Genomic DNA, 23389 nt, shown 5'->3' on the forward strand with positions numbered 1-23389 from the left:
CATTCTAGATATTCCGACAAGAGGAAACATCCTCACCATCTCCACTCTGTCTATAACCCTCCGTGTCTTTAAGATTTTGTTCAAGTCATCTCTTACTCTTCTAATCTCTAGTGGATACAAACCAAACCTGTCCAACCTTTCTTCGTAAGATAACCTACCCATTCCTGATATTAGTTCAGCAAACCTTTTTGAACTGCTTCTAACACATTTACATCTTTCCTTAAATAGATATTTTCTCAAATAAAGCATCTTTTCCCATTTTCATTGATCCATTTATTTTTATTGCAAATGTTTTAATGTATAAAGTGATCCAAATATTGCAGGTGAATAAAACAAGGCATGACTTGAAAATTGCAGACATAATATTCGATGTACTAGCATAAAGGCAGCAGCTGGATAGAGTTGGACAGATTCTGCCAGCTTAGTTAATACCTTGATTATTTTCATCCTTTAACTAGTTGTATGTTCAATATCAGTAGTTAAACAATTTATAGCCCTAAATCTCAAGTGCAAATCACCTACATTCGGCCTCCATTTCACCAACAGTCTTGCTCCCTCAGTGAGTGTGGCTTTGAAGAGCCGCCCCATTACCTTGTGAAGCCCAGGGACAGGGAATGCCAGAAGAATTACTAGTGATAGAGATAAAAATGGAGTTCACCCGGTCACAACCAACTGTTAGCTAAACAAAAGGCAGGATTTTGAATGTCAGTCGTGAGGTGGAACTTGTATCTTTAAAAAAATCTGAACACCAAACAATGCAAGACACAAAAAGGGAAATAGGCATTACAATAAAATGAGCATCAAATCACTCAGTAAACTTGTACATAGAGCCTGCTCTTGTCAATTCAGAGTTGTATTTTGTGCTAAAATAATTTATCCAATAATTTGAACTAAGCAATGTAAAAATTAAAATCATCAGAATTTTAATTGAGAGCAGTTTGTATAAAAATATGATGCAAGTTCAAAGCCCCTGCAACATGCAATAAGCAATTATAACAATTTCAGTGTAAGCAGCACTTACTATCACAGAATATTTTTACTGTAAATCAGTCATTTACAGAGCTCTGGGTATATCTGCTTGTATACAATTAAACTGGAGATTTTCCACAAAAACATTAAAGCAGTTGATTAAATGCACAGTATGTATTATTCCATTTCAATCCAATTTAAGCTAATGTTAAAATATTTTTTCAAATTTCTATAATGCATTAATTTTTCAGAAGCAACGTCCATATTAACACATACACACGCAATATCCCATGCATAGATATTTGGTCATATTCAAGGGTGGAGGGAACTGTGAAATGAAGAGCCCACGATTGTCTATTAAATATGGGTGTTATCAATTAACTAGCCCTGGCACCTGTAAGTGGCATGCATCTTTAAAATATCCCATTTCTAACTAAAACCCTCCTCCCTGCAGCAGACCGATGATGAAGCTGACTTAATTTACATCCGATCAAAAAATTCACCCGTTATCCAATGGCTCTGGAAATATCAGTTCTCAATTGCTTCTGTCTGCAACTCACTCAAGAGGTGAGGTGATTAGGGATCTTATAAAAGACACTTGCCAGCAGATGATGATCTTACTGGAAGTGCAAGAAGTGGGGCGGGGGCGGGGCGGGGGGGGTGGGGGGGGGGGGGTGGGGAGAGAAGAGAGAACGGGACTGCCTTATTGTGGGACAGAGGTCAGCCAATCACTGGCTCAAAATCAAATAAGCATTTTGTTAGATCTAAAGCACAAAAATCTGAAAATCCAACAATGTCATTTCTGAGGGAGCCGAAGAGGGGTTAACCAACAGCTGGAGCCGGAGAGAGGGGTTAACCAACAGCTGGAGCCGGAGAGAGGGGTTAACCAACAGCTGGAGCCGGAGAGAGGGGTTAACCAACAGCTGGAGCCGGAGAGAGGGGTTAACCAACAGCTGGAGCCGGAGAGAGGGGTTAACCAACAGCTGGAGCCGGAGAGAGGGGTTAACCAACAGCTGGAGCCGGAGAGAGGGGTTAACCAACAGCTGGAGCCGGAGAGGGGGGTTAACCAACAGCTGGAGCCGGAGAGGGGGGTTAACCAACAGCTGGAGCCGGAGAGGGGGGTTAACCAACAGCTGGAGCCGGAGAGAGGGGTTAACCAACAGCTGGAACCGGAGAGAGGGGTTAACCAACAGCTGGAGCCGGAGAGAGGGGTTAACCAACAGCTGGAGCCGGAGAGAGGGGTTAACCAACAGCTAGAGCCGGAGAGGGGGGTTAACCAACAGTTGGAGCCGGAGAGGGGGGTTAACCAACAGCTGGAGCCGGAGAGGGGGGTTAACCAACAGCTGGAGCTGGAGAGGGGGGTTAACCAACAGCTGGAACCTTGTCCCGAGCAGCATTCCTTTTTTAAGAATGAATTAATATATCATACAACACATTATATAATATTTACACAAAATGTCTGCAAGCAACTAAAATTGATTATAATGCCTTATTGCATTAGTTTATAAATCTACTGCTTTGATTATTAAAAAGATACACAATTAAAACTTAAAAAGGATTGGAATATTTGCATTGGTACTCCCCATCTCAATACAAACACTCCTACTGCACCAGGGCTCACGCCATGAAGGGGGTGTCACTATGAGTGTGCTGGCAGCTGACATATTCCAATTACTTGCCAATATTAACAGCAGAAATTGCATTCCGTCACCTGCATTGAGTTCTGGGCCTTTCTGCAACTCTTGGAAAAATTAATGGATATCGATAACACTCCCTTTAATTCTTCACTTTGTTACAAAACATTTTGTGTGGTTTCATTGTCAATAATGTTAGATACTTCTCTGCCTAATTTGTTGCTGTTGCCAGCTAAATATAAATGCTTTGAAAAATCTAATAAACTTATGTTACAGAAAGTAACATCTTCACGCCATAATGTGTATCGACGCTTTGGGGTAGAAACACAGAACATTGAGCTAACACTCAGTTACTTGCGCATCTGTGCAATTTTCCCTCCCATGCATCTCAAATAGTTTTCTATACAAATAAGGCATAAATCTAAAACAACTTGAATGTTCAGAAACACCTCATAATTTATAATGTTTTGCTGCAATTGGCCAATTCCATTTAAAATAATGAAAGACCAAACAAAAATAAAACAATTTTAGTGCAACAATATGCTTAAAGTGAATAAGTTCGACCATAAAAGTCAGGTAACCAGATCACATTTCTCAGCGATCCTCAAATATCTCAGTAAAACGATTAATCCCTGAAATGATCGGTTTGGAGCCTAAAATGAGCAACTTTGAGAAATGTTGCATGAGCTAATTCTGGATTCGAAGTTAGTTCAGTGATAGCAGGATTCTGCAACCATTTCAAAGCTGGCATAAGGCAGTAAAGTGATCAACTTCCATCAGGTGAAGGCTCTACAGCACAAAGTGAATCACTGACTTCCCATTGCCAGGCAGGAGTTCTAGTAGTGGGAGAATTCAGCAGCTCAGCTATTAGAAACTTTTCCATTATCCCTTTCAGACTGAGCCGCAACCACGAGGCAACTGCTGAGGTGGAGGGAGTGGGGTGGAGAGAGAAAAAGTCAAGTTAGTTGCAATAAATTTTCACAACTGAAAACACAGATGCACAATCAATGATCTACTCCAGTCAGTCAATGCACTGAGTGATAATTGCATTGAATTTACATCTTAAATATAAATGCAAAGTATAATGCAGTTTGATTTGATGCTGGAGAGTGGAATAAATCCTCAATGACATTGACAAGCTTAGTTTATTTACACGTGGAAGGAGCAACAAGAGAAAAGGGAAGGTCTGTGATACAATGCAGGGCGGGGGAGATTAAATTACAAAAGGTTCCATGGTGAAAAAACCAGAGAGACAAAAAGAAACAAAATGTGTTCAGATGAGGTGCGAATGACTACATTTCAGCTGTTTGGATGGAAATGACAAGACCAAACCAGCAAAGGAAAAACACACACAAGATGGAGGCAGAGTTTACAGTCTGAAATGGTGCAGCTATTTGATGGCGGCCATCACGCTGAAAGGGACAAAAATGGCAGAGGATGAAATGGTTGAATATGGAGGCAGGTGGGATGGAAGATGAGACAAGGGAAACTTATTATGATTCTGGAAGGTGGAGGAAGGGGCAAGAGAAAAGTGCTTGCAATAGGTGGAGGGATTGCAAACTATGCCGGCAGGCATGAGGTAAAAGGAATTAAATTTGGAAGTGCTAGAATGAATGGTTGCACCATCTGAATAGAAGTGGTGGAGACAGAGCAACTGGGAGAATGGAATGGAAGGCAGCTGTGGGATTCTAATAAATATTGTCAGCTTATCCCCAGAAATGGAGACAGTGAAGTCCAGGAAGGGAAGGCAAAAGTCAGAGATGGGTCATGTGAAGGTGAGAAAAGGGTGTAAATTGGAAACAAGGTCAATGAAACTTTCCAGTTCAGGGTGAGAACAGGAAGCAGCACTGCTGCTGAACACATTAAAATCTTTCCTCTGCTGTTTGGCACTCAACACAGAGATCAAAGAACTGTGGGCATGCTGACAGTAATATCAGTTCCAACCGATCAAACAGCAAATCCTGGAAACACTCGGCAGACTCATCAACCTCTCTTTTCTCTTTCTAAAAACAGTACCACAACACTGTTGCTCGTGTTTCAGGAAAGGCCCAGATCCTCTCCTAGCCTAAAGTCTCCTTTCCTCCCATCATCTCCAGTTTGGCTGCTAGAGCTTCATTAGAATGTTCCACTGCTCTGCAGAATTTTTTTAAAATTTAGATGCCACAGTGACCCAGTTGAAAATGTGGATGTTGAGCAACTGAGCAGTATAGTGACAGATAAAGAAGAGGGGCTAAAAAGGCTGGCAGCACTCCAAGTAGAGAAGACGCCAGGCCAGGTTGGGATGCATCCTAGATTGCCGAGAGGCAAGGGAGCAAATTGCAGAGCTGTTGACAGAAATTCTCCAGGTCTCTCTGGACACAGGATTAGTTCTGGGGGACTGGGAGATTGCAAATGTGACGCCGTTGTTTAAGAAAGGAGCAAAGGATAGCACAGGAAACCACAGACCTGTCAGTTTGACATCAATACTGGGAAAACTGATGGAAACCATAATTCGGGATAAGATAATTGCAGTTAGTTAAAAAATTAGTTAATATGAAACAATCAACATGACTTTGTCAAAGGCAAGTCATGCCAGACAAATTTAATTGAGTTCTTTGATGAGGTGACACAGGCAGTGGATGAAGGGAGTGCCGTGGATGTTGTATATTTGGACTTTCAGAAAGCGGTTGATAAGGTGCCATGTGGCAGGTTGGTTAACAAATTAGAAATGTTTGGGATTGATGGCTCCTTGGCAGCATGGATTAGAAATAGGCTCAAAGATAGGAAACAGAGGGTAGGTATAGATGGGCATTTCTCGGACTGGAGATGAGTTGAAAATGGTGTTGCCCAGGGATCAGTGTTGGGACCTTCGCCTTTTCTGATTTAAATGAACCATTTAGAGATGGGCGTTGAGGTCAAAATCTCTAAATTTGCAGGTGATATTAAGCGAGGGAGAATAGTGAATTGTGAGGATGATGTGGAGAGATTTCAGAAGGTCATGGACAAGTTGGCCAAATGGGCAGACACCGAGCAGATGAATTTCAACACAGCACAACGTGAGGTAATGCATTTTGGCAGAAGAAACAAGGGGAAACAATCCAGGCTCAATGGTACAACTTTAAGGGGAGTACAGGAGCGGGGGGGAGGGGCTCTGGGTTCAAGTGCATCATTCTCTGAAGATGGTCAGGCACATTGAAACAGTTGTTGACAAGATTTATAGGATCCTTAGGTTTATAAAGAGAGGCACAGAGTATAGAACATAGAACAGTACAGCACAGAACAGGTCCTTCGGCCCACGATGTTGTGCCGAACTTTATCTGAAACAAGATCAAGCTATCCCACTCCCTATCATCCTGGTGTGCTCCATGTGCCTATCCAATAACCGCTTAAATGTTCCTAAAGTGTCTGTCTCCACTATCACTGCAGGCAGTCCATTCCACACCCCAACCACTCTCTGCGTAAAGAACCTACCTCTGATATCCTTCCTATATCTCCCACCATGAACCCTATAGGTATGCCCCCTTGTAATAGCTCCATCCACCCGAGGAAATAGTCTTTGAACGTTCACTCTATCTATCCCCTTCATCATTTTATAAACCTCTATTAAGTCTCCCCTCAGCCTCCTCCGCTCCAGAGAGAACAGCCCTAGTTCCCTCAACCTTTCCTCATAAGACCTACCCTCCAAACCAGGCAGCATCCTGGTAAATCTCCTCTGCACTCTTTCCAGCGCTTCCACATCCTTCTTATAGTGAGGTGACCAGAACTGCACACAATATTCCAAATGTGGTCTCACCGAGGTCCTGTACAGTTGCAGCATAACCCCACGGCTCTTCAACTCCAACCCCCTGTTAATAAAAGCTAACACACTATAGGCCTTCTTCACAGCTCTATCCACTTGAGTGGCAACCTTTAGAGATCTGTGGATATGGACCCCAAGATCTCTCTGTTCCTCCACAGTCTTCAGAACCCTACCTTTGACCCTGTAATCCACATTTAAATTAGTCCTGCCAAAATGAATCACCTCACATTTATCAGGGTTAAACTCCATTTGCCATTTTTCAGCCCAGCTCTGCATCCTATCTATATCTCTTTGCAGCCTACAACAGCCCTCCACCTCATCCACTACTCCACCAATCTTGGTGTCATCAGCAAATTTACTGATCCACCCTTCAGCCCCCTCCTCTAAGCCATTAATAAAAATCACAAAGAGCAGAGGACCAAGCACTGATCCCTGTGGCACTCCGCTCGCAACCTGCCTCCAGTCCGAAAATTTTCCATCCACCACCACCCTCTGTCTTCGATCAGATAGCCAGTTACCTATCCAATCGGCCAACTTTCCCTCTATCCCACACCTCCTTACTTTCATCATAAGCCGACCATGGGGGACCTTATCAAATGCCTTACTAAAATCCATGTATATGACAACAACTGCCCTACCTTCATCAACACACTTAGTTACCTCCTCAAAAAATTCTATCAAATTTGTGAGGCACGACTTGCCCTTCACAAATCCGTGCTGACTATCCCGGATTAATCCGCATCTTTCTAAATGGTCGTAAATCCCATCCCTAAGGACCTTTTCCATCAATTTACCAACCACCAAAGTAAGACTAACCGGTCTATAATTACCAGGGTCATTTCTATTCCTTTTCTTAAGCAGAGGAACAACATTCGCCACACTCCAGTCCTCTGGCACCATCCCCGTGGACAGTGAGGACCCAAAGATCAAAGCCAAAGGCTCTGCAATCTCATCCCTTGCCTCCCAAAGAATCCTAGGATATATTTCATCAGGCCCAGGGGACTTATCGACCTTCAGTTTAGTCAAAACTGCCAGTACATCCTCCCTCCGAACATCTATTTCCTCCAGCCTATTAGCCTGTAACACCTTCTCTTCCTCAAAAACATGGCCCCTCTCCTTGGTGAACACTGAAGAAAAGTATTCATTCATCACCTCGCCTATCTCTACTGATTCCATACACAAGTTCCCACTACTGTCCTTGACCGGCCCTAACCTCACCCTGGTCATTCTTTTATTCCTCACATAAGAGTAAAAAGCCTTGGGGTTTTACTTGATCCGACCCACCAAGGACTTCTCATGTCCCCTCCTAGCTCTCCTAAGCCCCTTTTTCAGCTCATTCCTTGCTAACTTGTAACCCTCAATCGAGCCATCTGAACCTTGTTTCATCATCCCTACATAAGCTTCCCTCTTCCTTTTCACAAGACATTCCACCTCTTTTGTGAACCATGGTTCCCTCACTCGGCCATTTCCTCCCTGCCTGACAGGGACATACCTATCAAGGACACCCAGTATTTGTTCCTTGAAAAAGTTCCACTTTTCATTAGTACCTTTCCCTGACAGTTTCTGTTCCCAATTTATGCCCCCTAATTCTTGCCTAATCGCATCATAATTACCTCTCCCCCAATTGTAAATCTTGCCCTGCCGTACGGCCCTATCCCTCTCCATTGCAATAACAAAAGACACCGAATTGTGGTCACTATCTCCAAAGTGCTCTCCCACAACCAAATCTAACACTTGGCCCGGTTCATTTCCCAGTACCAAATCCAATGTGGCCTCACCTCTTGTTGGCCTATCCACATATTGTGTCAGGAAACCCTCCTGCACACACTGCACAAAACTGCCCCATCCGAACTATTTGACCTACAAAGGTTCCAATCAATATTTGGAAAGTTAAAGTCCCCCATGACAACTACCCTGTGACCCCCACACATATCCATAATCTGCTTAGCAATTTCTTCCTCCACATCTCTATTACTATTTGGGGGCCTATAGTAAACTCCTAACAACGTGACTGCTCCTTTCCTATTTCTAACCTCAGCCCATATTACCTCAGTGTGCAGATCCCCCTCGAAGTGCCTTTCCGCAGCCGTTAAACTATCCTTGATTAACAATGCTACTCCTCCACCTCTTTTACCAGCTTCCCTCCACTTACTGAAACATCTATATCCCGGAACATCCAACAACCATTCCTGTCCTTGTTCTACCCACGTCTCCGTAATGGCCACAACATCGTAGTCCCAAGTACCAATCCACGCCCCAAGTTCATCTACCTTGTTCCGGATGCTCCTTGCATTGAAGTAGGCACACTTCAACCCACCTTCCTGTCTACCGGTACCCACCCATGACCCTGATACCTTCCCCAATACCTCACCACCCTCAACACTGACTTCTGGACAACAACTCCTTTTCCCACTCCCCTGACAAATTAGTTTAAATCCCCCTGAAGAGCCGTATCAAATTTCCCTCCCAGGATATTGGTGCCCCTCTGGTTCAGGTAAAAGCAAGGAAGTGATGTTACACCTCTACAAATCACATTGGTCAGAGCACATTTGGAGTATTGTGTTGAGTTCTGGGTACTTTATTTAAGGAAGGTTATTAAAGCCTTCGAGTGAGTGCAATGGAGATTTACTAGAATGATACCATGAATGAAGGATTTTAGGAAAGATTAGAGAAATTTGGCTGATTCTCCTTGGAGCAGAGAAGATTAAGAGGTGACCTTATTGAGGTGTTCAAAATTATGAACAATTCCAACAGGGTAACGAGGATATCCGGGCCCGGATGGAATACATCCCAGGGTACTGAAAGAAATGTCAGAGGTAATAGCGGATGCGTTAGTATTTTATCAAAATTTGTTGGATTCTGGGGTAGTGCCGGTGGATTGGAAAACGACTAATGTTACGCCGCTGTTTAAAAAAGGAAATAGACAAAAGGTGGATAACTACATGCCGGTTAGCTTAACGTCTGTAATTGGGAAAATGCTGGAATCCATCATTAAAGAAGAAATAGCAGGCCATCTGGATAAGAATGGTTCCATTAAGCAGATGCAGCAAGGATTCATGAGGAGAAAGTCGTGCTTGACGAACTTGTTGGATTTTTATGAAGATGTGACTAGTGCGGTTGACGGAGGGGAACCGGAGGATGCGGTGTTTTTGGATTTCCAAAAGGCATTTGATAAGGTGCCTCACAAAAGGTTGCTGAAGAAGATTGGGTCACACGGGGTTGGGGGTAGGGTGTTAGCGTGGATTGGGGATTGGCTATCCGACAGGAAGCAGAGAGTCGGAATAAATGGGTGCTTTTCTGGTTGGCAGATGGTAACTAGTGGCGTGCCGCAGGGATTGGTACTGGGGCCTCAACTATTTACCATTTATATAGACGATCTGGAGGAGGGGACTGAGTGGAGGGTAACAAAGTTTGCAGACGACACAAAGATAAGTGGAAAAGTGAATCGTGTGGCGGGCGTAGAAGGTCTGCAGAGAGATTTGGACAGGTTGAGTGAGTGGGTGAGGATCTGGCAGATGGAGTATAACGTTGACAAATGCGAGGTTATTCACTTTGAAGGAAATAATAGCAAATTGGATTATCTAAAATGGAAAAAAATTACAACATGCTATTGTGCAAAGGGACCTGGGGGTCCTTGTGCATGAGACGCAAAAACCCAGTCTGCAGGTGCAACAGGTGATCAAGAAGGCAAATGGGATGTTGGCCAATATCGCAAGGGGGATAGAATATAAAAGCAGAGATGTCTTGCTGCATCTGTACAGGGCATTGGTGAGGCCGCAGCTGGAATAGTGTGTGCAGTATTGGTCCCCTTATTTGCGGAAGGATATATTGGCCTTGGAGGGAGTGCAGAGAAGGTTCACCAGGTTGATACCAGAGACGAGGGGTGTTGATTATGAGGAGAGACTGAACAGATTGGGTTTGTACTCGTTGGAATTTAGGAGGCTGAGGGGGGATCTTATAGAGACCTATAAGATAATGAAGGGGCTGGAAAGGGTAGAGGTGGAGAGATTCTTTCCACTTAGAAAGGAAACTAGAACTAGAGGGCACAGCCTCAAAATAAAGGGGGGTCAGTTTCGGACAGAGTTGAGGAGGAACTTCTTCTCTCAGAGGGTGGTGAATCTCTGGAATTCTCTGCCCACTGAAGTGGTGGAGGCTACCTCGTTGAATATGTTTAAGTCACGGATAGATGGATTCCTGATCGGTAAGGGAATTAGGGGTTATAGGGATCAGGCGGGTAAGTGGAACTGATCCACTTCAGATCAGCCATGATCTTATTGAATGGTGGGGCAGGCTCGAGGGGCTAGATGGCCTACTCCTGCTCCTATTTCTTATGTTTCCATTAGTTGGTATGCCAGTGACTGGGGGTCACAATTTCAAGATGGTCAGCAAGAGAGCTAGGAGTGAGATGTGGAGATACCTCTTTACTCGGAGCATTTTTGAAATTTGGAATGTGCTGTCAGGGAGAGTGCTGGAGGCAGATTCCATCGGAGGCTCAAGAGAGCGGGATACATATTTGAAAGTGATAAATTTACAGAGAGAGGGTTGGAGAATGAGACTAGCTGGGTAGTTCTTTCGTGAGCTGGTGCAGACATGATGGGCCAAATGGCCTCCTTCTGGGTTGGTAAAGTCTGATTTGTTCACATCGATTTTGAGTAGCTTTATTTTTCATGCAGAGGTTAAAAAGTGTAAAGTAGAAAATAGGCCATACACTATAACAGGGGAAAAATTAAGATTGTATCTGATATAATGTTTGAATCATTCCAATTTCACTTTTACAGCTAATTATAATGAAGAATTACAACGAAGAAGCCATACCCATCAATGCCAGCTCAACGTTCAAAGTTTAAAAAGTTTATTTATTGTCACACGTAGGCTTACATTAACACTGCAATGAAGTTACTGTGAAAATCCCCTAGTCGTCACACTCCAGTGCCTGTTAGGGTACACTGAGGGAAAATTTAGCATGGCCAATGCACCTAACCAGCACATCTTTCGCCCCTGGTGGTGGAACAGCAGTGCTAACCACTGTGCCACCATGCCGCTTTGGACTGTAGGGGGAAACCGGAACACCCAGAGGAAGCCCACGTAGACACAGGGAGAACATGCAAACTCCACACAGGCAGTCACCCAAGGCTGGAATTGACCTTGGGTCCCTGGTGCTGGGAGGCAGCAGTGCTAACCACTGAGCCACTGTATGGCTCTCCCTCCATTTATTTATTGGCACCACACCTCAGGCTTTGGATTGATCCAGTGTACATTCACCAGGATAATTGGACTAAGAGGGGGTTAAGTTGAGGGCAGGTTGCATAAACATGATTTGTATTCTTTTGAGTACAGAAGGCTGATAGCTGATCTGATCAAGCTGCTCAAAACAATAGCAATTTAATAATGGAGAAACTATTTGCTCCAGTGACAGAATCCAGAACAAGGGGAAATAATCTTAAAATGAGAGCCAGGCTGTTCAGGGGCAAAATCCGGAAGCAGCTCCTTCAACTAAAGGGTAATGGAAATCTGGAACCACAACCCCAGCATCCGGCGGCACGGTAGCACAGTGGTTAGCACTGCTGCTTCACAGCTCCAGGGTCCCGGGTTCGATTCCCGGCTCGGGTCACTGTCTGTGTGGAGTTTGCACATTCTCCTCGTGTCTGCGTGGGTTTCCTCCGGGTGCTCTGGTTTCCTCCCACAGTCCAAAGATAGAGAACATAGAACATAACAGCACAGAACAGGCCCTTCGGCCCACGATGTTGTGCCGACCTTCATCTGAAACCAAGATCAAGCTATCCCACTCCCTACCATCCTGGTGTGCTCCATGTGCCTATCCAATAACCGCTTAAATGTTCCTAAAGTGTCTGACTCCACTATCACTGCAGGCAGTCCATTCCACACCCCAACCACTCTCTGCGTGAAGAACCTACCTCTGATATCCTTCCTATATCTCCCACCATGAACCCTATAGTTATGCCCCCTTGTAATAGCTCCATCCACCCGAGGAAATAGTCTTTGAACGTTCACTCGATCTATCCCCTTCATCATTTTATAAACCTCTATTAAGTCTCCCCTCAATCTCCTCCGCTCCAGAGAGAACAGCCCCAGCTCCCTCAACCTTTCCTCATAAGACCGACACTCCAAACCAGGCAGCATCCTGGTAAATCTCCTCTGCACTCTTTCCAGCGCTTCCACATCCTTCTTATAGTGAGGTGACCAGAACTGCACGCAATATTCCAAATGCGGTCTCACCAAGGTCCTGTACAGTTGCAGCATAACCCCACGGCTTTTAAACTCCAACCCCCTGTTAATAAAAGCTAACACACTATATGCCTTCTTCACAGCTCTATCCACTTGTGCGGGTTAGGTTGATTGGCCAGGTTAAAAAAAAAAAATTGCCCCTTAGAGTCCTGGGATGTGTAGGTTAGAGGGATTAGCGGGTAAAATATGTGTGGGGGTAGGGCCTGGGTGGGATTGTGGTTGGTGCAGACTCGATGGGCCGAATGGCCTCCTTCTGCACTGTCGGGTTTCTATGATTTCTATCCTTGTCAAAAAGGTACGGGTGTGGAAGTTCAATAGTGATTTCAAATCTGGGATCAGTAGATTTTGGTGGCCAAGGACATAAAGGAATATGGTTCAAAGGCAAGAAAATGGTCCAGATATAGAGTGCCAGAACAAGCACCAAGGGCTGGAGTTCCAGCTGCTACAATCTACAAAAGGGTTAACATATATGGCAGCTTTTTGTATCAACTTAAAACATAAGTTATTGCAACATTTGTTTAAAGTCTTGTTGAGTTTTCAATATGAACCTGAAGCATAAGATTACGAGATAAGGGCATTTCTAGTCAGGGCTGTGGACCACAACAAGTAATGGCAGTTTGCGCAACCCGCCATAACACAACCCACCAGGGTTGGTCTCGTGTCAGAGATTCTTACCAGAACTTTTTAGAACTGATATATTGGCCACAACAGTTTCATCAGCAGGTGTGAAGCTGCCTCATGGAAACTCTTTGTTCTGTATTAAGAATGGTTGCAACATAATCAGTGTGTTTAGATGCAGGTTTGACGTTTTGGGAAACATGGTCGGTCCGTGGAAGGAGAGAAAAGAACAAAACTAACAATCACCAGAACAGAAGCTCTTTGCATTTCTGTACACTTTTTCTTTTAGTTTTGTTTTCTCTTACTTCTTTAGTTGCCTATGGCTGCCTTTTTTGGCAAGCATACTTCTTTCCCTTTTGACATGTGTTGTCGGCCTGCAACAACCAACTTTTGTAATTTTGTATTTTTGCATTTTATTTCTGTTTTGCTCTTGATTTTAAGTTTGTATTGAATATTTGCAAAGTTACTTTGTAGATCTTGATTTAAAACTAAGCATTATTGTGCTTTGATCAAGTTAAGTAATCAATGGTAATCAGTGATATTAACCTTCAACGTTTTTTTCCAAGATTACCTTTTTCATACTGACCATATTGGTATTTTATCTATATCACTGTTTTCCCTTTTCAACCTAGACTTAGTTAAACAAAGCCAACTTTTATTTTACTAAGTCATTTTCCTCGAAGTCAGGACAATGAATAGTTTGAGTGTGGGGTGGTCAAATATGGTGAGAAAGAAGATGATGGAGTTTGATTGATGGCAGATGGGAGACACCCATCAAATGATGCATGAGCTACTTGAATATTGCGGAGTCTGCAAAGCCTTGCAGTGTCTCTGTGGTGAATTTGATAAGGGCTCATGTTTAAGTCTGAGTAAAGCCTCAAAGGGCTGGAATGGAGCCAGGAGTTGGACTTAAAAGGCCACAGTATTTAACATTTGGCGTTGTAGTCAGTGTGGATTACTCAACTACTCAAGAATACAGGAGGCCAAGGACTGTCAACAGATTGGCTGACTGGAGTGTCCACCCCATGTAAGGTTATTCAGAGATTGGGTGATGTATGAACCAAGGGAAATACCACCATCTTGGGAGCTCTTGTAAAGAGACCAATTTGGGGTTAACATTTGTAATGTGTGTACTTATATACTATATGTACTTATATACTATATTACAAATACATACATGTAAAGTTGTCTTTTTTTATTTTCCTTTAATTAATAATTGTCTAATAAAGTTTGTTGTTTTCATACATTAGTTGGTATAGTCTCTCTCATTCCTGCTTATCCAGAGTATGGCTCCAAACCAAAATGAGACTCTGCAAGGGCTTCGCATCCCTTTACTGTTAGTCTGATTATCCCAATTTATATGAAAATTAAAATCCCTTCATCCCATTAAAACTATTTTGCATTTACTGCATGCTTGCTTAATCATAGCATTTATACAACTATTACTTCAGAGCTACTTCAAGGGAGGCTATTCACAACTCCTGCTGCAGCTGTAAATCATATTTCTTAATTCTATCTGTAAAATCTCCACTATCTGTTTATCTTTCATTACATCCTTTCATCATTAAAACTACTTCTCTTCATTTTTGTGCCTTTCCTGGAGATCTTGTAACCTGGTGGAGATATAGTTCCCAGTCCTGACTGTCTTGTAGTCACGCCTCCATCGTGGCTACCATGCCAGGCCCTCCAAGTTGAACTTGTACCTGGCAATTTATTCAAATATTTTGTACAAAGAAAACTTAACTGGACTATACAGTCCCAGCTGTCCTTAGCTCTAATATTTCTATTTCTCTCTCCTGGTTTAATTACTTTACATCATTCAGTTTCCCTTTATTTGTGGTGTCCAAAATACAATTTCTGACTGTTCATCTATGCTCTATTCTTTTGTTTGTTTTCAAACTATTATTTAAACTGCTGCTTCGATCCAAGTTTTCCCCTCCACCTACTAGCTTAAACTGTCACCACTCTGGTCATCCTTTCTGCTAAGTTCAGGTTCCAGCCTGGCTTGGTTATAGACCATTGTAACAGTACAATTTGGTATTAGAAGTCCATCTGTACTTCTTCCAATCAGACAAGGAGCTGGTTGTCTCAGCCTCGTCTTGAACTTCATACATTGATGCACCATTGATACACGCAAAGACTAGAGGTTGCGGAACAACAGGCTTTTATTAACAAGAACAGAAGCACCTCCCAAACCGATGGCCAACTCGAAATGAGGCAAAGGGGCGGAGAGCAGCCACCTTTATACCCCGAGGAGGGCGGAGCCCCGGACCAAGGCAGCAGGGGCATGCCCAGGCACATCCCACACACAGACAGTGTTACAGTGGTTCACCACATTCACCCCCTGTTTAAAAAGAGTTCGGCGGGGGCGAGGTGGTGGAAACGACAGTCACAAGTTATTAATTCAAATTACAAGTTCAGTCTCTCCGGGGGCTTGATCTGCCGCTGCGACCGCCACAGTGTCAGCCGTGGCGCCGGTTCAGGAGGCTGCGGTGATGAGTCAGGCGCCAATCCATAACCGGTGATGCCGTCTGTAGTGCCTTCAGACTGCCGGGTGTGTGGATGCTGCTCCTGGGGCTCAGGCGTGCCGTACACGGGGGCTAAATGAGCGTGCTGCGACTCTGGTGCATCATGGACAATGTTTGGAGCTGGGGGTGAGGGGCCGTGGGACGTATTACCCGCAGGGGCCAGATCGTGAATGGAGACTGTGTCCTCCCGCCCGTCGTGATACACCACATAGGCGCATTGGGGGTTGGCGTGGAGGAGCCGGACCGTTTCGACCAGGGGGTCCGATTTATGGGTCCGCACGTGCTTCCGGAGCAGGACAGGGCCTGGGGACGTCAGCCACGACGGTAGTGAGGTCCCAGAGGAGGACGTCGAGGGGAAAACAAACATTCGTTCATGAGGGGTGGCGTTGGTAGCCGTGCACAGTAGTGACCTAATTGAGTGTAGCGCATCAGGGAGGACCTCTTGCCAGCGGGAGACTGGAAGACCCTTAGACCGGAGAACTAATAAAACGGCCTTCCAGACTGTCGCATTCTCCCTCTCCACCTGTCCGTTCCCCCTGGGGTTGTAGCTGGTGGTCCTACTCGAGGCTATGCCTTTGGAGAGTAGGTACTGGTGCAGCTCGACACCCGGTCGCTATGAATGTAGCTGGGGAAACCAAACAGGGTGAAGAGGCTGTGCAGGGCCCTGATGACCGTGGCCGAGGTCATATCCGGGCAGGGGATAGCAAAGGGGAACCGTGAATATTCATCAACGATGTTGAGGAAGTATATGTTGCGGTCAGAGGAGGGGAGGGGGCCTTTGAAGTCAACGCCCAGGCGTTCGAAAGGGCGGGTCGCTTTGATGAGGTGCGCTCTGTCTGGTCGGTAGAAGTGCAGCTTGCACTCCGCGCAGACTTGGCAGTGTCTGGTTACAGACCTGACTTCCTCAATGGAATAGGGCAGGTTCCGGACCTTGATGAAATGTTAGAACCTGGTAACCCCCGGGTGGCAGAGGTCATCGTGGAGAGTCTGTAACCGGTCTAGGTTCGCACTGGCACAGGTCCCCCGGGACAGGGCGTCTGGGGGCTCATTGAGCTTCCCAGGCCGGTATAAAATGTCGTAATTGTAGGTGGAGAGCTCGATCCTCCACCTCAAAATCTTGTCGTTCTTGATTTTGCCCCGCTGCGCGTTACTGAACATAAAGGCAACGGACCGTTGGTCCGTGAGCAGGATGAACCGTTTGCCAGCTAAGTAGTGGCACCAGTGCCGCACAGCCTCCACGATGGCTTGTGCCTCTTTTTCGACAGAGGAGTGTCGAATTTCAGGGCCCTGCACGGTGCGCGAGAAGGCAGCCACGGGTCTGCCCGCCTGGTTTAGAGTGGCGGTTAGGGCAAAGTCAGACGCATCGCTCTCCACCTGGAATGGGGTGGATTCGTCTACGACGTGCATCGTGGCCTTCGCGATATCCGCTTTGACGCGGTCAAAGGCCAGCCGGGCCTCCGCCGCTCGGGGAAAAGATGTGGATTTGATGAGCGGACGGGCTTTGTCCGCATAATTGGGGACCCACTGGGCGTAGTATGAGAAGAAGCCTTGGCATCTCCTCAGCGCTTTGAGGGTGGTGGGGAGGGGAAGTTCCAGGAGGGGACGCATGCGGTCGGGATCGGGGCCGATGACCCCATTCTCCACAACACAACCAAGGATGGCGAGGCGGCGCGTGCGGAATACACACTTCTCCTTATTGTAGGTCAGGTTAAGGAGTGCCGCAGTGTGGAGGAATTTTTGGAGGTTGGCGCCGTGGTCCTGCCGATCGTGGCCGCAGATGGTGACGTTATCCAGGTACGGGAAGGTGGCCCGCAGCCTGTTCTGGTCCATCATTCGGTCCATCTCACGCTGGAAAACTGAGACCCCATTGGTGACGCTGAAGTGGACCCGAAGGAAGTGGTAGAGACGGCCATCCGCCTCGAAGGCAGTGTATTGGCGGTCTTCCGGACGGATAGGGAGCTGGTGGTATGCAGACTTCAAATCAATGGTGGAGAACACCCGATATAGTGCAATCTGATTGACCATGTCAGATATGCGGGGAAGGGGGTACGCGTCCAGCTACATGTCGCGGTTAATGGTCTGACTGTAGTCAATGACCATGCAAAGTTTCTCCCCAGTCTTAACAACCACCACTTGGGCTCTCCAGGGACTGGTACTGGCCTCAATAATCCCCTCCCCCAGGAGGCGTCGCACCTCGGACTTGATGAACGCTCTATCTCCAGCGCTGTACTGTCTGCTTTTGGTGGCAATGGGCTTGCAGTCGGGGGTGGGTGCTCAAAAAGCGAGGGAGGGGCGACTTTAAGGGTTGAGAGACCACAGTTGGTGCGCGGTGGCTGGTCTAATAGCTGTGGATTTTGGACGGAGATTGGGGGAAAAGGCCCATTATACACCATAGTGACGCTCCCGAGGTGGCACATGAAATCTAGCCCCAGTAGTACGGCACCACAGAGCTGTGGCAGCATGAGGAGCCTGCACTTGTGGTGCACCGTGCCCCGTACAGTCAGATTCGCTACACAGTACACAAGGACATTCACTGACCGGGACGTCGAAGCCACAGAGATTGATTGCTGCATTGGCAGTACTGGCAGTGCGTAGCGCCTCACCGTGTTAGGGTGGATGAAACTCTCCATACTCCCACTGTCAAATAAGCAGTTAGTAGTGTGGCCGTTTACCTTGACGTCCATCATCGACCAGGCGAGTTGGTGAGGCCTGGACTGGTCCAACGTGACCGAGGTCACTGTCGGATTAGACGATGCGGTGGACGGTTCCCAAAATGGTGGCACCCGCGGATCGCACGGCCAAGATGGCGGCCTCCGTGGGTTGCACGTGGCTGCTGGCGTCCAAAACGGCGGCACCCGCGGATCGCACGCAGCCGATGGCGTCGATGACGGTCCCTCCCGCGGATCGCACGTGGCGCTGCTGGGCCTGGGGGCCGATTTTGCCCTGCAAACCTTCAGGTAGTGACCCTTCTTACCGCAGCCAGAGCAGATCGCATCTTTCGCCGGGCAGCGTCATCGTGGGTGCTTCTCCAGGCCGCAGAAGTAGCATCTCGGGCCTCCGGGGACTGCCGCAGTGGTCAGTTCGGCTTCGGGACGGGGTTTGCGGCCCTCCCGGGTACAGCGATGGCTGCGGTCGCGGTGTCCACGGTGCGCCCTCGTGGTCGGGTGCGTAGGCCTCGAGGTTCCAGAACGCTACCTCCAGCAAGCTGGCAAGTTCCACAGTTTTCTTAAGGTCCAGCCCACCTTGTTCTAGCAGGCGCTGCCGGATATCGGTCGACCTGATGCCCGCGACAAAGGCATCTCTGATCAGGTCGTCGGCGTTTTGGGCGGCTGAAACGGCCTTGCAGTTGCAGGCTCTGCTGAGTGCACGCAGTTCACGCAGGAATTGCTCAGTCGATTCCCCGGGCTGCTGTCTGCGAGTGGCCAGCAGATGTCTGGCGGTTGCCGATTGTATTGGCTCGAGGAGATCGATTGCCTCCTGGTAGGTCTCTGCATTGCGGATCATCGCGAAGACGTGAGCGCTGACGCGGGTGTGGAGCATGTGTAGTTTGTCAATGTCGGTTATGACGACGGAGGAGGAGGAGGCGATGAAGGTCTCAAAACAGCGCAGCCAGTGATCAAAAGAATTAGAGGCGCCGACTGCCTGCGGATCGAGATCCAATTTGTCAGGTTTCAGGAGTTGCTTCATTTCAAAATTTTTGTGAATAAAATTGATGCACCATTGATTCACGCAAAGACTAGAGGTTGCCGAACAACAGGCTTTTATTAAGAACAGAAGCAGTCCCAAACCGATGGCCAACTCGAACTGAGGCAAAGGAGCGGAGAGCAGCCACCTTTATACCCCGAGGAGGGCGGAGCCCCGGACCAAGGCAGCAGGGGCGTGTCCAGGCACATCCCACACACAGACAGTGTTACAGTGGTTCACCACATACATTCAAATAGAGCAGGGAGAATACCATATGTAACTAAAATCAGTGGAGAAGAGTAAGCATGTGTGAAAGGGAGAGAGAATATTGCACGTGCCAGAGAGAGAGAGGTTGAATTGAAGTGCACTTAATAATAGCTTTTATCTTTTTGTGTAACTGTGAAACCATGCTGCCGGTCTGTACTCTCAGGTGGCTGGACTTGAAGAGTGCCATTTTCCTTACCTATTAATGCTTCTGACTGCCAGCGTCATCTTCCTCATCAGAATCTACAAATTAAACACACACAATTAATGTCAACCTCCTGATAATTTCTCAATCATCAGAAAAAATGGATGTAAATTATGTCTACTTTCAAAAGTTACATCTCATCAACACTGGTAACTATTTTCCTGATCTGAAAATGATAAAATAAACACAGAACACCGTTGGAAGGCTGCACAAGAGGCAATACTGTCATTTTCACACATCTCTGCTTCTGTGACTATACGCAAATTACAATGCAGAAACATGTCATTCAGCTAACCAGTTCTTTGGAGTGTTAAATTCCATAGAAGCATTCTAATTCCACTTATCTGCTCAGTCCCCATTTTCCTTCAAACACCTCTCTAACCTATTCTTAAATGTTGACACAGTTGTGTTTCAATCAGCAAGTCTAGTCGGCATCCCACAGCCCCACAATCCCCAAATAGTTTCTCCTACCCTTCTCCTAAATCTCTTATGTCGATGGACCCTCATTTTACTACTGGAAACAACCTATTTTTATCAATTCTGTCCCACCTTCTCGGAATTGGAGGGAGGCCTCCAAACGAGAGATAGTTTGTGTAAAGAGCATAATAACAATATTGCAGGAAATATTTAGGTCAGGCAGCAACTGTGAAGAGAAACAGAGTTAACGGTTTAGGTCAAAATGATCTTTCTTCAGTATAGATTATCTCAATCTCAGCATTTGTGCTATTTCAGATTTCCATCATCTGCAGAACTCTACTTTTGTTAAGAGTAGACAGATTCCCATCCAAAGCTAGAGCCCCCTTGGTAGCTAAAGAATTACAAAAAAATTAAGGAATTTAAACGAAACAGCAAAAGAGGGGTTTTAATAAGCATCAGTTCATAATTGACCAGAGAACAGTAATAAGTTTATTATTAAATGGATGTAAATTCTGTACTTTACCTCTAAGTACAGAGGTAAACCAAAAAAAAGGAAATGAGGGGCAAAGGGAATATGAGAATTGATTTTCAGGTAATAAGACCCAAAAGTATTTTCTCACACTTAAATAGTAAATGGGTAATCACAAGGGAGGTCAGGGCTGTATACGGACCAAAAAGGAGATCTGCTTGAAGAATTAGCAGCTATAGTCGAAGTATGAGTTTTGCAATGGTCTTCACTGAGGAGGAGGACGACGCTGTCAATGTAGCATTAAAGGATAAGGTGGCAGCAATATTAAATCAGATAAAATAAAGGAGGTACTTAAAGGTTAGTGATACTCAACTGGTACAGATAGGAGGCATCTTAGGAACCGAGGGAAGTAAGGGTGGAGATTGTGGGGGCTCTGGCCACAATCTCCCAATGCTCCTTAAAACAGTGGAGTGTTGAAAGAGCATTGGAGGTTGCAACTGCTAATCCTCTGTTCAAGAAAGGAGGGACAATTAAACCCCAATACCGATACGACAGTCAACCTAATATCGGTGGTGGGAAAACTTGTAGAGACGAAATAAATTGGTATTTGGAAAACATGGGCGAATGAATGAAATTAACTGAAATGGAATGGATTTGTTAAAGGCAAATCATGTTTACCTAACTTCACAAAACTCTGAATTACAGAGAGGGTTAATGAGGGAGGAAATTTGATGCGAGTGAAGACGTCTGAATTTCAGAAGATGTTTAATAAAGGACTACAAAACAGGTTTGCTCGAAAAATTGAAGTCCGTGGAATTGAAAGAACAATGGCAGCTGAGAGACAGAAAGCAGAGATATTGGTTACTGATATTTTTTTCAGCTGGATGGAAACAAACATACACGGCCCCCAGGAGTCAATATTAGGATCCTGTGATATAGTTTAACAACCTGGACTTAGCTGTATAGGGCATAATTTCAAAGTATGCCAATGATACGAAACTTGGAATTGAGGAAAGTAACAACAGATTTCAGGATTCAGACAGGCTGGTGAAATGGACAGATGCACGACAGATGAAATTTAACGGAAGTGTGCAATGATACAGTTAGGTTGGAAGAATGAGGAGAGACAATATAAACTAAATGGTACAATTTTAGAGGGAATGTAAAAATAGAGCCTTCATGGGGGTATGCATAAATAAGTTTTGAAGGTGGTAGGACAAGTTGAAAAGGCGGTTGATAAGGCACACAGGATCCTTGGCTTAAAACATTGGTAGGGGCCACGCTAGTGTAGTATGGACAGTTCTGGGAGAACTACACTTTAGGAAGGATGCCAAGCTTTAGGAAGAGTGCAGAGGAGATTTACCAGAATGGCACTGTTGATGATTCAGTTATATAGACAAACTAGGGAAGATGAATTTGTTCTCTTTAGAACAGAAAGGGAGATTGAACAGAGGTGTTTAAAATAATGAAGGATTTTGATAGTGTAAATAAGGAATAATAGTTTTCAGCAGCAAAACGGACAGGAACCAGAGAATATAAGAACAAAGAAAACTACAGCATAGGAACAGGCCCTTCAGCCCTCTAAGCCTGCACCGACCATGCTGTCCGACTGAACTAAAACCCCCTACCTTTTCGGGGACCATATCGCTGTATTCCCATCCGATTCATGTATTTGTCAAGATGCCCCTTAAAAGCCACTATCGTATCCACTTCCATTACCTCCCCCGGCAGCAAGTTCCAGGCACCCACCACCCTCTGTGTAAAAAAACATGCCTTGTACATCTCCTTTAAACCTTGCCCCTCGCACCTTAAACCTGTGCCCCCCTAGTAATTGACTCTTCCACCCTGGGAAAAAGCTTCTGACTATCCACTCTGTCCATGCCCCTCATAATCTTGCAGACTTCTATCAGGTCGCCCCTCAACCTCCATTGTTCCAATGAGAACAAACCAAGTTTCTCCAACCTCTCCTCATAACTAATGCCCTCCATACCAGGCAACATCCTGGTAAATCTTTTCTGTATCCTCTCCAAAGCCTCCACATCCTTCTGGTAGTGTGGCGACCAGAATTGAACACTATATTCCAAGTGCGACCTAACTAAGGTTCTATAAAGCTCCATCATGACTTGCCAATTTTTAAACTCAATGCCCCAGCTGATGAAGGGACTATGCCGTATGCCTTCTTGACTACCTTCTCCAGCTGTGTTGCCACTTTGTGACCTGCATACCTGTACACCCAGATCCCTCTGCCTATCAATACTCTTAAGGGTTCTGTCATTTACTGTATATTTCCTATCTGTATTAGACCTTTCAAAATGCATTACCTCACGTTTGTCTACATTAAATTCCATCTGCCATCCATCCGCCCAAGTCTCCAACTGATCTATATCCTGCTGTATCCTCTGACGGTCCTCATCACTATCTGCAAATCCACCAACCTTTGTGTCGTCCGCAAACTTACTAATCAAACCAGTTACATTTTCCTCCAAATCATTTATATATATATATTACAAACAGCAAAGGTCCCAGCACTGATCCCTGAGGAACACCACTAATCACAGCCCTCCATTCAGAAACGCA

At 45.6% G+C, this 23389-nt stretch overlaps 1 protein-coding gene across 5 annotated transcripts in view; it reads right to left on the minus strand.

The window, feature by feature from the left end:
* Window positions 1-902: 902 nt before the first annotated feature.
* Window positions 903-23389, minus strand: part of stard3nl (STARD3 N-terminal like) — a 45916-nt gene continuing 23429 nt past the window's right edge. For 4 of the 5 annotated variants that reach the window (XM_078216956.1, XM_078216958.1, XM_078216955.1 and 1 more), the window contains 2 exons: window positions 19921-19964; window positions 903-3524 (listed from right to left, as the gene is read on the minus strand). In XM_078216956.1, the coding sequence (XP_078073082.1) occupies window positions 19924-19964 (41 nt within the window). In that variant the 3' untranslated portion in view covers window positions 903-3524; window positions 19921-19923. The remainder of the gene's footprint in view (window positions 3525-19920; window positions 19965-23389) is intronic. The other variant, XM_078216959.1, reaches the window with a different exon arrangement.

Source organism: Mustelus asterias, chromosome 7 (assembly GCF_964213995.1).
Source record: "Mustelus asterias chromosome 7, sMusAst1.hap1.1, whole genome shotgun sequence".
Taxonomy (NCBI): domain Eukaryota; kingdom Metazoa; phylum Chordata; class Chondrichthyes; order Carcharhiniformes; family Triakidae; genus Mustelus; species Mustelus asterias.